Below are 12,596 nucleotides of genomic sequence, written 5' to 3' on the forward strand. Positions count from 1 at the left end.
ATGTGACAAGTTGCTTTGGTGTTGAAGAAATACCAAAAAAACGAGCCAAACATCTAGCCTGAAATATTTCCAAATCGTGGTGGAGACCTTTCCTATCACATGTAATGATATTTTTCATGTTGAATCAGTGTAAAATACTCTATTTTAAAATAATTATATAAGAAAACTCATTACATGTGACAGGTTGCATTGGTGTTGAAGAAATACCAAAAAACGTCCCAAACATCTAGCCTGAAATATTTCCAAATCGTGGTGGAGACCTTTCCTATCACATGTTGTAGCGTAGCTATAGCATATGCCCCCAATAGATATCATGTATCCCGTAGTAACCCGATATACCATGCGCTGCTATATAACGCGCTGCCCCTTGTAGTAAAGAACAGTTAGTTCATTAGTTCTATTCACTGTAGTCACGAATACACATGTGAGAATATTACACTGGCGACGAGGTAAAGTAAGTTTTAAATCCTTTACATTTTATAATGGATTCGCTGCCGCAGTTTGATCAGTTTAAAGTTCATTGTGATCCGCATACCGCTGGTTTGAGATGGGAGAAGTGGATAATTCGCTTCGAAAGGCTTATGGAGGCAATCAATGTAGTCTCACAAACTGCAGACTCTGCCGACCAGAAAACAGCTACCGATAAGCGTAGGCTGGCCTTACTGCTTCATTACGCAGGAACCGAAGTTGAAGACGTATTTGACACCCTGCCAGGTGTGCAAGACGACAAAAACACTTACTCTAAAGCTAAACCTCTTTTCCAAGCCTATTTTCAACCGAAGAAAAATGTTGAACTTGAAGTATTTAATTTCCGAAGATCCAGACAAGAACCTGGCGAAAACATGGACGCTTTTGCAACAAGACTCCGTCAACTCGCAACAAGGTGTGATTTTAATGATTCTGACTTAGAAATTAAATTACAGATTATTCAAGGCTGCAAGTCAAGCAACTTCAGAAAATTGTGCTTAAGAGATCAACTGTCCCTGAAAAAAATGCTAGAAAATGCACGCGCAGCAGAAGCCGCTGATCGCTATGCAGAAAGCGTGGAACAGTCATCGAAACAAGCCACTAACTCGGTAAATAAGTCAAGAAATAATTTCAAATTTAAGTCGCATAAAGAAACCGGAGACAACGGAAAGAAGAAGACGTCGAAATGTCGCAAATGTGGAGGACAATGGCCTCACACAGGAAGTCCGTGTCCGGCAAAAGGCAAATGTCGAAATTGTGGATATGACTGGCCGCATCCCGAATCAAAACCGTGCCCGGCAAAAGGCAAGAAATGTGAAGCTTGTGGAATGTTGAATCATTTCAGCAAGTGCTGCACGAACAAGAAAGCCAAGCCCGGATCATCTTCAAAGCAAGAGCACACCAGACAAGTCAACGACCGAGAGAGCTCGAGTGACGAGTCGACTTGGACAATTAGTCCAACAAGATCGGATGACAGGCCACTCACACACATTAAGCTGTGTGGCGGAAAATGCAAGATGATGATCGACACAGGATCAACTTGCAACCTGCTGAGTTTCAAAGAATACAATGAACTCCCAAACAAGCCGACACTTCATCCTACAGGAAACTCCGTTAATGGATACGGCGGAAATCCTTTGAAAATTATAGGCAAATTCAAGACACTGATTGAATCAAAACACGCATATGCCGATGCTGTTATTTACGTTAGCGACAATGAAAAGGCTGACAACCTTCTTGGATACTCCACAGCAAAAGAGCTCAAGTTGGTAAAAGTATCAAACTCAGTATCTTCTTCAAATGACTATTCATTCGTAAAACAAAAGTTTGGACCACTGTTTTCGGGACTTGGAAAAATGAAGAATTACCAGGTAAAATTACACATAGATCAGTCGATCCAGTCAGTAACTCAAAAACACAGGAGAATCGGTTTTCACCTGCGCAAATGTGTTGACAAAGAGCTGACAAACCTGGAAAATGAAGACATAATTGAACCTGTCACAGATGGCCCAACTGAATGGATTTCTCCATGTCATGCTGTACCAAAGCCAAAGCAACCAGGAAAACTAAGAGTATGTGTCGACATGCGAGCACCAAACAAAGCAATCTTGCGAATCAGACACATTATTCCAACTATAGAAGATTTAGTTGTGGATTTAAATGGAGCAAAATACTTTTCAAAACTAGACATGAATCAAGGATATCATCAGCTAGAACTAGCTCCAGAATCAAGGTACATTACAACTTTTTCAACACACCGTGGATTATTTCGTTACAAAAGATTGAACTTTGGAATGAATTGCGCGTCTGAAATTTTTGATGACGTCATTCGCCAAACAGTAAGCGGAATCCCAGGTGTGGTAAACAGAAGTGATGACATTTTTGTTACAGGAAAAACAAAAGAAGAACATGATTCAAGCCTGGAAAAGGTACTGAAGAGACTCATGGACAAAAATCTCACACTCAATTTTGAGAAATGTGAATTTGGAAAAGAAGAAATTGACTTCTTCGGATTACACTTTAGCGGAAAAGGAGTTTCACCAACTCAAGCTAAAGTAGAGGCTATCAAGAAAGCAGAACCACCTTCAACGCCTGACGAAGTATCAAGCTTTTTAGGAATGGTAACATACTGTAGCCGTTTCATCCCTAATGCCGCTGCAATCAGCGAGCCGCTAAGACGCCTTACTCACACCAAGCAAGAATGGGTGTGGAAGGAAGAACAAGAAAAAGCATTCAAAAATTTAAAGAAAAGTCTCTGCAAAGCCGTAACACTCTCTTATTTCGACGTAGGAAAACCAACGTCTATCGTGGTCGATGCAAGCCCACGAGGCCTAGGCGCAATCTTGACACAAGTTTCAAAAGATGGATCAAACTCCATTATCGCCTACGCTAGCAGACTGTTGACAGACGTAGAGTCACGCTATTCGCAGACTGAGAGAGAAGCACTCGCCATTACATGGGCGATCCTCCATTTTCATCTCTACGTAACCGGTAAGGAATTCACCGTGATAACAGATCATAAGCCACTAGAAGCAATTTTCAACAAGCCGCTCATTCAGCCTCCTGCAAGAATTGAGCGCTGGCTTTTAAAGCTTCAATTATATGACTTCACTGTCATTTATCAGCCCGGAAAATCCAACCCAGCTGATTACATGTCACGACACCCTATACCGTCAACAGCAGTCTCAACAAGAGAACAATCAATTGCTGAAAATTACGTCAATTCAATCTGTATGAAATCAGTTCCAAAACCAGTTCATCTTGGCAGCATCACGAGCGCCACAAAAGAAGACAAAGCAATACAACTGATTTTCAAGATCCTTAGTCAAAAACGTTGCAAAAAGGAAGAAGTAGAAAAACTGAACAGTCAAGAAAAAGATTGGTTTATCTCACTCAAACAAATCCAGCTGCAACTGACGAGAATTGAAACTGAGGAAGGTGAAATGTTGTTAAAAGACACCCGTATAGTTATTCCTCATTCCTTAACAGAAAAAATAATTGACATCGCGCATCAAGGACACCAAGGTATCGTTAAAACTAAAGCGTTACTAAGAGAAAAAGTTTGGTTTCCAGGAATCGACAAAGCGGTTGAGAGAAAAGTAACAAATTGCATTCCATGCCAAGCATGCAGCAAGAAAAATAGCCCTGAACCATTGCAAATGTCAAGTTTACCAGCTGAACCTTGGACTGAGGTCAGTATAGATTTTGCAGACATGCCGATGGGAGAACATTTGTTAGTTGTTTACGACGACTACTCAAGATATCCTGTCGTAACGAAAGTTTCATCAACGTCAGCAAAAGTGGTAACAAAGAAACTAGAAGATATCTTTGCACAGTTTGGAATACCTGAAGTGGTTAAAAGCGACAACGGTCCGCCATTTCAGAGTTATGATTTTAAACAATTTGCTCAAGATTTAAATTTCAAACACAGAAGAGTCACTCCCCTATGGCCACAAGCCAATGGCGGAGTAGAAAGATTCATGAAGACGCTCAAAAAAGCACTGCGCTGTGCAGTCGCTGAAAAACGTAATTGGAGAGAAGAAATTCCAAGATTCTTACTCAACTATAGAAATTCACCGCACGCTTCAACAGGAAAAGCACCAGCAACTTTATTATTCGGACGGTCATTACGCACACGTCTACCGCAAATACCAAAAATAAAGAAAGAAGAAGAAATAAGAAACAAAGACCTAAAATCAAAAAGTCGCATGAAAGAAAATGCAGACAAAAAGGCAAAGCATAGAGAACTAAAGGAAGGAGATTTTGTATTATAACGAAGAGACAAACTGGCAAACAAACTACAAGCGCCATTTGATCCGTCTCCGTATCGTATTACTGAAGTGAAGAAAAGCATGATCACTGCAGAAAGAAATAACAAGAAAGTTACTCGCAACGTTACTTTCTTCAAGAAAATTGAAAGAAAAGATGAAGAATCAGAAGAATCAGAAGAATCAGAAGATGAGTATTATCATAAAGCACTTGAAAACTTTAACTTTCATGAGCAGATTCAGGTTCCAGTTCACGACGACCCACAACAAAATGAACCAGTAGAAGAACCTGAGAACGCCAATGACGCACCGCCGGCTGGAGTCCAATTACCAGTCGAAGGAACGCAAGCATATGATGGAGATACCGTCCAGCGAGCTATAAGCGTAGCCAGAGCTAGACTACTGGAAGCACTTGTACGCAACCCGCCTCCAAATGAATTAGTTCGACCTACGAGAGTTCAATCCGAACCAACATCCCCGGAAGAATCAACGAGACCGAAGAGAAACAGACAACCTCCCAAACGTTTAGATGATTTTGTAGTTAACATGTTTCATTCAAAAAAAGGAAAGTGAATGTAGCGTAGCTATAGCATATGCCCCCAATAGATATCATGTATCCCGTAGTAACCCGATATACCATGCGCTGCTATATAACGCGCTGCCCCTTGTAGTAAAGAACAGTTAGTTCATTAGTTCTATTCACTGTAGTCACGAATACACATGTGAGAATATTACACATGTAATGGTATTTTTCATGTTGAATCAGTGTAGAATACTCTATTTTACAATAATTATAAGATAAAACTCATTACATGTAACAGGTTGCATTGGTGTTGACGAAATACCAAAAAACGTCCCTAACATCTAGCATGAAATATTTCCAAATCGTGGTGGAGACCTTTCCTATCACATGTAATGGTATTTTTCATGTTGAATCAGTGAAGAATACTCTGTTTTACAATAATTATAAGAGAAAACTCCCTACATGTGACAAGTTGCTTTGGTGTTGAAGAAATACCAAAAAAACGACCCAAACATCTAGCCTGAAATATTTTCAAATCGTGGTGGAGACCTTTCCTATCACATGTAATGGTATTTTTCATGTTTAATCAGTGTAGAATACTCTATTTTACAATAATTATAAGAGAAAACTCATTACATGTAACAGGTTGCGTTAGTGTTGTAGAAATACCAAAAAACGTCCCAAACATCTAGCATGAATTATTTCCAAATCGTGGTGGAGACCTTTCCTATCACATGTAATGGTATTTTTCATGTTAATTCAGTGTAGAATACTCTATTTTACAATAATTATAAGAGAAAACTCATTACATGTGACAGGTTGCATTGGTGTTGTAGAAATACCAAAAAACGTCCCAAACATCTAGCATGAATTATTTCCAAATCGTGGTGGAGACCTTTCCTATCACATGTAATGGTATTTTTCATGTTGAATCAGTGAAGAATACTCTGTTTTACAATAATTATAAGAGAAAACTCACTTCATGTGACAAGTTGCTTTGGTGTTGAAGAAATACCAAAAAAACGAGCCAAACATCTAGCCTGAAATATTTCCAAATCGTGGTGGAGACCTTTCCTATAACATGTAATGGTATTTTTCATGTTTAATCAGTGTAGAATACTCTTTTTTAAAATTATTAATAGAGAAAATTCGTTACATGTGACAGGTTGCATTGGTGTTGAAGAAATACCAAAAAACGTCCCAAACATCTAGCATGAAATATTTCCAAATCGTGGTGGAGACCTTTCCTATCACATGTAATGGTATTTTTCATGTTGAATCAGTGAAGAATACTCTGTTTTACAATAATTATAAGAGAAAACTCCCTACATGTGACAAGTTGCTTTGGTGTTGAAGAAATACCAAAAAAACGACCCAAACATCTAGCCTGAAATATTTTCAAATCGTGGTGGAGACCTTTCCTATCACATGTAATGGTATTTTTCATGTTTAATCAGTGTAGAATACTCTATTTTACAATAATTATAAGAGAAAACTCATTACATGTAACAGGTTGCGTTAGTGTTGTAGAAATACCAAAAAACGTCCCAAACATCTAGCATGAATTATTTCCAAATCGTGGTGGAGACCTTTCCTATCACATGTAATGGTATTTTTCATGTTAATTCAGTGTAGAATACTCTATTTTACAATAATTATAAGAGAAAACTCATTACATGTGACAGGTTGCATTGGTGTTGTAGAAATACCAAAAAACGTCCCAAACATCTAGCATGAATTATTTCCAAATCGTGGTGGAGACCTTTCCTATCACATGTAATGGTATTTTTCATGTTGAATCAGTGAAGAATACTCTGTTTTACAATAATTTTAAGAGAAAACTCACTTCATGTGACAAGTTGCTTTGGTGTTGAAGAAATACCAAAAAAACGAGCCAAACATCTAGCCTGAAATATTTCCAAATCGTGGTGGAGACCTTTCCTATAACATGTAATGGTATTTTTCATGTTTAATCAGTGTAGAATACTCTTTTTTAAAATTATTAATAGAGAAAATTCGTTACATGTGACAGGTTGCATTGGTGTTGAAGAAATACCAAAAAACGTCCCAAACATCTAGCATGAAATATTTCCAAATCGTGGTGGAGACCTTTCCTATCACATGTAATGGTATTTTTCATGTTGAATCAGTGTAGAATACTCTGTTTAAAAATTATTAAAAGAGAAAATTCATCAAATGTGACAAGTTGCAATGGTGTTGAAGAAATACCAAAAAAACGACCCTAACATCTAGCCAGAAATATTTCCAAATCGTGGTGGAGACCTTTCCTATAACATGTTATGGTATTTTTCATGTTTATTTAGTGTAGAATCCTCTATTTTACAATAATAGTAACCGAAGACTCATTACATGTGACAGGTTGCATTGGTGTTGAAGAAATACCAAAAAACGTCCCAAACATCTAGCATTAAATATTTCCAAATCGTGGTGGAGACCTTTCCTATTAGATGTAATGGTATTTTTCATGTTGAATCAGTGTAGAATACTCTATTTTACAATAATTATAAGAGAAAACTCATTACATGTAACAGGTTGCATTGGTGTTGAAGAAATACCAAAAAACGTCCCAAACATCTGGCATGAAATATTTCCAAATCGTGGTTGAGACCTTTCCTATCACATGTAATGGTATTTTTCATGTTGAATCTGTGTAGAATACTCTATTTTACAATAATTATAAGAGAAAACTCACTTCATGTGACAAGTTGCTTTGGTGTTGAAGAAATACCAAAAAAACGAGCCAAACATCTAGCCTGAAATATTTCCAAATCGTGGTGGAGACCTTTCCTATCACATGTAATGGTATTTTTCATGTTTAATCAGTGTAGAATACTCTTTTTTAAAATTATTAAAAGAGAAAATTCGTTACATGTGTAATGATATTTTTCATGTTGAATCAGTGAAGAATACTCTGTTTTACAATAATTATAAGAGAAAACTCACTACATGTGACAAGTTGCTTTGGTGTTGAAGAAATACCAAAAAAACGACCCAAACATCTAGCCTGAAACATTTTCAAATCGTGGTGGAGACCTTTCCTATCACATGTAATGGTATTTTTCATGTTGAATCAGTGTAGAATACTCTATTTTACAATAATTATAAGAGAAAACGCATTACATGTTACAGGTTGCATTGGTGTTGTAGAAATACCAAAAAACGTCCCAAACATCTAGCATGAATTTTTTCCAAATCGTGGTGGAGACCTTTCCTATCACATGTAATGGTATTTTTCATGTTGAATCAGTGTAGAATACTCTGTTTTACAATAATTATAAGAGAAAATTCACTACATGTGACAGGTTGCTTTGGTGTTGAAGAAATACCAAAAAACGACCCAAACATCTAGCCTGAAATATTTCCAAATCGTGGTGGAGACCTTTCTTATCACATGTAATGGTATTTTTCATGTTGAATCAGTCAAGAATACTCTGTTTTACAATAATTATAAGAGAAAATTCACTTCATGTTACAAGTTGCTTTGGTGTTGAAGAAATACCAAAAAAACGAGCCAAACATCTAGCCTGAAATATTTCCAAATCGTGGTGGAGACCTTTCCTATCACATGTAATGATATTTTTCATGTTGAATCAGTGTAAAATACTCTATTTTACAATAATTATATAAGAAAACTCATTACATGTGACAGGTTGCATTGGTGTTGAAGAAATACCAAAAAACGTCCCAAACATCTAGCCTGAAATATTTCCAAATCGTGGTGGAGACCTTTCCTATCACATGTAATGGTATTTTTCATGTTGAATCAGTGTAGAATACTTTATTTTACAATAATTATAAGATAAAACTCATTACATGTAACAGGTTGCATTGGTGTTGACGAAATACCAAAAAACGTCCCTAACATCTAGCATGAAATATTTCCAAATCGTGGTGGAGACCTTTCCTATCACATGTAATGGTATTTTTCATGTTGAATCAGTGTAGAATACTCTATTTTACAATAATTATAAAATAAGACTCATTACATGTGACAGGTTGCATTGGTGTTGAAGAAATACCAAAAAACGTCCCAAACATCTCGCATGAATTATTTCCAAATCGTGGTGGAGACCTTTCCTATCACATGTAATGGTATTTTTCATGTTGAATCAGTGAAGAATACTCTGTTTTACAATAATTATAAGAGAAAACTCACTTCATGTGACAAGTTGCTTTGGTGTTGAAGAAATACCAAAAAAACGTCCCAAACATCTAGCATGAAATATTTCCAAATCGTGGTGGAGACCTTTCCTATTAGATGTAATGGTATTTTTCATGTTGAATCAGTGTAGAATACTCTATTTTACAATAATTATAAGAGAAAACTCATTACATGTAACAGGTTGCATTGGTGTTGAAGAAATACCAAAAAACGTCCCAAACATCTGGCATGAAATATTTCCAAATCGTGGTTGAGACCTTTCCTATCACATGTAATGGTATTTTTCATGTTGAATCAGTGTAGAATACTCTATTTTACAATAATTATAAGAGAAAACTCACTTCATGTGACAAGTTGCTTTGGTGTTGAAGAAATACCAAAAAAACGAGCCAAACATCTAGCCTGAAATATTTCCAAATCGTGGTGGAGACCTTTCCTATCACATGTAATGGTATTTTTCATGTTTAATCAGTGTAGAATACTCTTTTTTAAAATTATTAAAAGAGAAAATTCGTTACATGTGTAATGATATTTTTCATGTTGAATCAGTGAAGAATACTCTGTTTTACAATAATTATAAGAGAAAACTCACTACATGTGACAAGTTGCTTTGGTGTTGAAGAAATACCAAAAAAACGACCCAAACATCTAGCCTGAAACATTTTCAAATCGTGGTGGAGACCTTTCCTATCACATGTAATGGTATTTTTCATGTTGAATCAGTGTAGAATACTCTATTTTACAATAATTATAAGAGAAAACGCATTACATGTTACAGGTTGCATTGGTGTTGTAGAAATACCAAAAAACGTCCCAAACATCTAGCATGAATTTTTTCCAAATCGTGGTGGAGACCTTTCCTATCACATGTAATGGTATTTTTCATGTTGAATCAGTGTAGAATACTCTGTTTTACAATAATTATAAGAGAAAATTCACTACATGTGACAGGTTGCTTTGGTGTTGAAGAAATACCAAAAAACGACCCAAACATCTAGCCTGAAATATTTCCAAATCGTGGTGGAGACCTTTCTTATCACATGTAATGGTATTTTTCATGTTGAATCAGTCAAGAATACTCTGTTTTACAATAATTATAAGAGAAAATTCACTTCATGTTACAAGTTGCTTTGGTGTTGAAGAAATACCAAAAAAACGAGCCAAACATCTAGCCTGAAATATTTCCAAATCGTGGTGGAGACCTTTCCTATCACATGTAATGATATTTTTCATGTTGAATCAGTGTAAAATACTCTATTTTACAATAATTATATAAGAAAACTCATTACATGTGACAGGTTGCATTGGTGTTGAAGAAATACCAAAAAACGTCCCAAACATCTAGCCTGAAATATTTCCAAATCGTGGTGGAGACCTTTCCTATCACATGTAATGGTATTTTTCATGTTGAATCAGTGTAGAATACTTTATTTTACAATAATTATAAGATAAAACTCATTACATGTAACAGGTTGCATTGGTGTTGACGAAATACCAAAAAACGTCCCTAACATCTAGCATGAAATATTTCCAAATCGTGGTGGAGACCTTTCCTATCACATGTAATGGTATTTTTCATGTTGAATCAGTGTAGAATACTCTATTTTACAATAATTATAAAATAAGACTCATTACATGTGACAGGTTGCATTGGTGTTGAAGAAATACCAAAAAACGTCCCAAACATCTCGCATGAATTATTTCCAAATCGTGGTGGAGACCTTTCCTATCACATGTAATGGTATTTTTCATGTTGAATCAGTGAAGAATACTCTGTTTTACAATAATTATAAGAGAAAACTCACTTCATGTGACAAGTTGCTTTGGTGTTGAAGAAATACCAAAAAAACGTCCCAAACATCTAGCATGAAATATTTCCAAATCGTGGTGGAGACCTTTCCTATTAGATGTAATGGTATTTTTCATGTTGAATCAGTGTAGAATACTCTATTTTACAATAATTATAAGAGAAAACTCATTACATGTAACAGGTTGCATTGGTGTTGAAGAAATACCAAAAAACGTCCCAAACATCTGGCATGAAATATTTCCAAATCGTGGTTGAGACCTTTCCTATCACATGTAATGGTATTTTTCATGTTGAATCAGTGTAGAATACTATGTTTTACAATAATTATAAGAGAAAATGCACTACATGTGACAAGTTGCTTTGGTGTTGAAGAAATACCAAAAAAACGACCCAAACATCTAGCCTGAAATATTTCCAATTCGTGGTGGAGACCTTTCCTATCACATGTAATGGTATTTTTCATGTTGAATCAGTGCAGAATACTCTATTTTACAATAATTAAAAGAGAAAACTCATTACATGTGACAGGTAGCATTGGTGTTGAAGAAATACCAAAAAACGTCCCAAACATCTAGCATGAGATATTTCCAAATCGTGGTGGAGACCTTTCCTATCACATGTTATGGTATTTTTCATGTTGAATCAGTGTAGAACACTCTTTTTTAAAATTATGAAAAGAGAAAATTCGTTACATATGACAGGTTGCATAGGTGTTGAAAAATACCAAAAAACGTCCAAAACATCTAGCATGAAATATATGTTTTAGAAAATTGGTTCATAGAAAATTTCCCAGGAAGTTTGAAGTTGCTATAATGATTATTTCTCTTGTTAAAAACAATTTTTTTATTACAAAATGTGTAAATCGATGTCTAATACACAAAATCAAGTCAATTGAATCGTTAAATTCATAAATAAATTCATGAAGAAATAGTTTTAGAAAAATGGTTCATAGAAAATTTCCCAGGAAGTTTGAAGTTGCTATAATAATTATTTCTCTTGTTTAAACAAATCTTTTTATTACAGAATGTGTAAATTGATGTCTAATACACCATTTCAAGTCAATTGAATTAATAAATTCATAAATCAATTCATGAAGAAATAGTTTTAGAAAAATGGTTCTTATAAAATTTCCCAGGAAGTTTGAAGTTGCTATAATAATTATTTCTCTTGTTAAAACCTATTTTTTATTACAGAATGTGTTAATCGATGTCTAATACACCAAATCAATTGAATCAATAAATTCATAAATCAATTCATGAAGAAATAGTTTTATAAAAATAGTTCGTAGAAAATTTCCCAGGAAGTTTGAAGTTGCTATAATGATTATTTCTCTTGTTAAAACCTATTTTTTATTACAGAATGTGTTAATCGATGTCTAATACACCAAATCAATTGAATCAATAAATTCATAAATCAATTCATGAAGAAATAGTTTTATAAAAATAGTTCGTAGAAAATTTCCCAGGAAGTTTGAAGTTGCTATAATGATTATTTCTCTTGTTAAAAACAATTTTTTTATTACAGAATGTGTAAATCGATGTCTAATACACCAAATCAAGTCAATTGAATCAATAAATTCATAAATCAATTCATGAAAAAAATAGTTTTATAAAAATGGTTCTTAGAATATTTCCCAGGAAGTTTGAAGTTGCTATAATAATTATTTATCTTGTTAAAACCTATTTTGTTTTATTACAGAATGTGTGAATCAATGTCTAATACACCAAATCAAGTCAATTGAATCAATCAATTCATAAATCAATTCATGAAGAAATAGTTTAAGAAAAATGGTTCATAGAAAATTTCCTAGGAAGTTTGAAGTTGCTATAATGATTATTTCTCTTG

General features: G+C 35.0%; 1 protein-coding gene across 1 annotated transcript; it reads left to right on the forward strand.

Moving 5' to 3' along the window:
- Positions 1-482: 482 nt before the first annotated feature.
- On the forward strand, positions 483-4,241 carry LOC124314570 (uncharacterized protein K02A2.6-like). The gene has a single exon (XM_046779767.1). The coding sequence runs from the start codon at positions 483-485 to the stop codon at positions 4,239-4,241; it is 3,759 nt and encodes a 1,252-aa protein (XP_046635723.1).
- Positions 4,242-12,596: the final 8,355 nt, after the last annotated feature.

Source organism: Daphnia pulicaria, chromosome 10 (assembly GCF_021234035.1).
Source record: "Daphnia pulicaria isolate SC F1-1A chromosome 10, SC_F0-13Bv2, whole genome shotgun sequence".
In the NCBI taxonomy this organism is placed as follows: Eukaryota; Metazoa; Arthropoda; class Branchiopoda; order Diplostraca; family Daphniidae; genus Daphnia; species Daphnia pulicaria.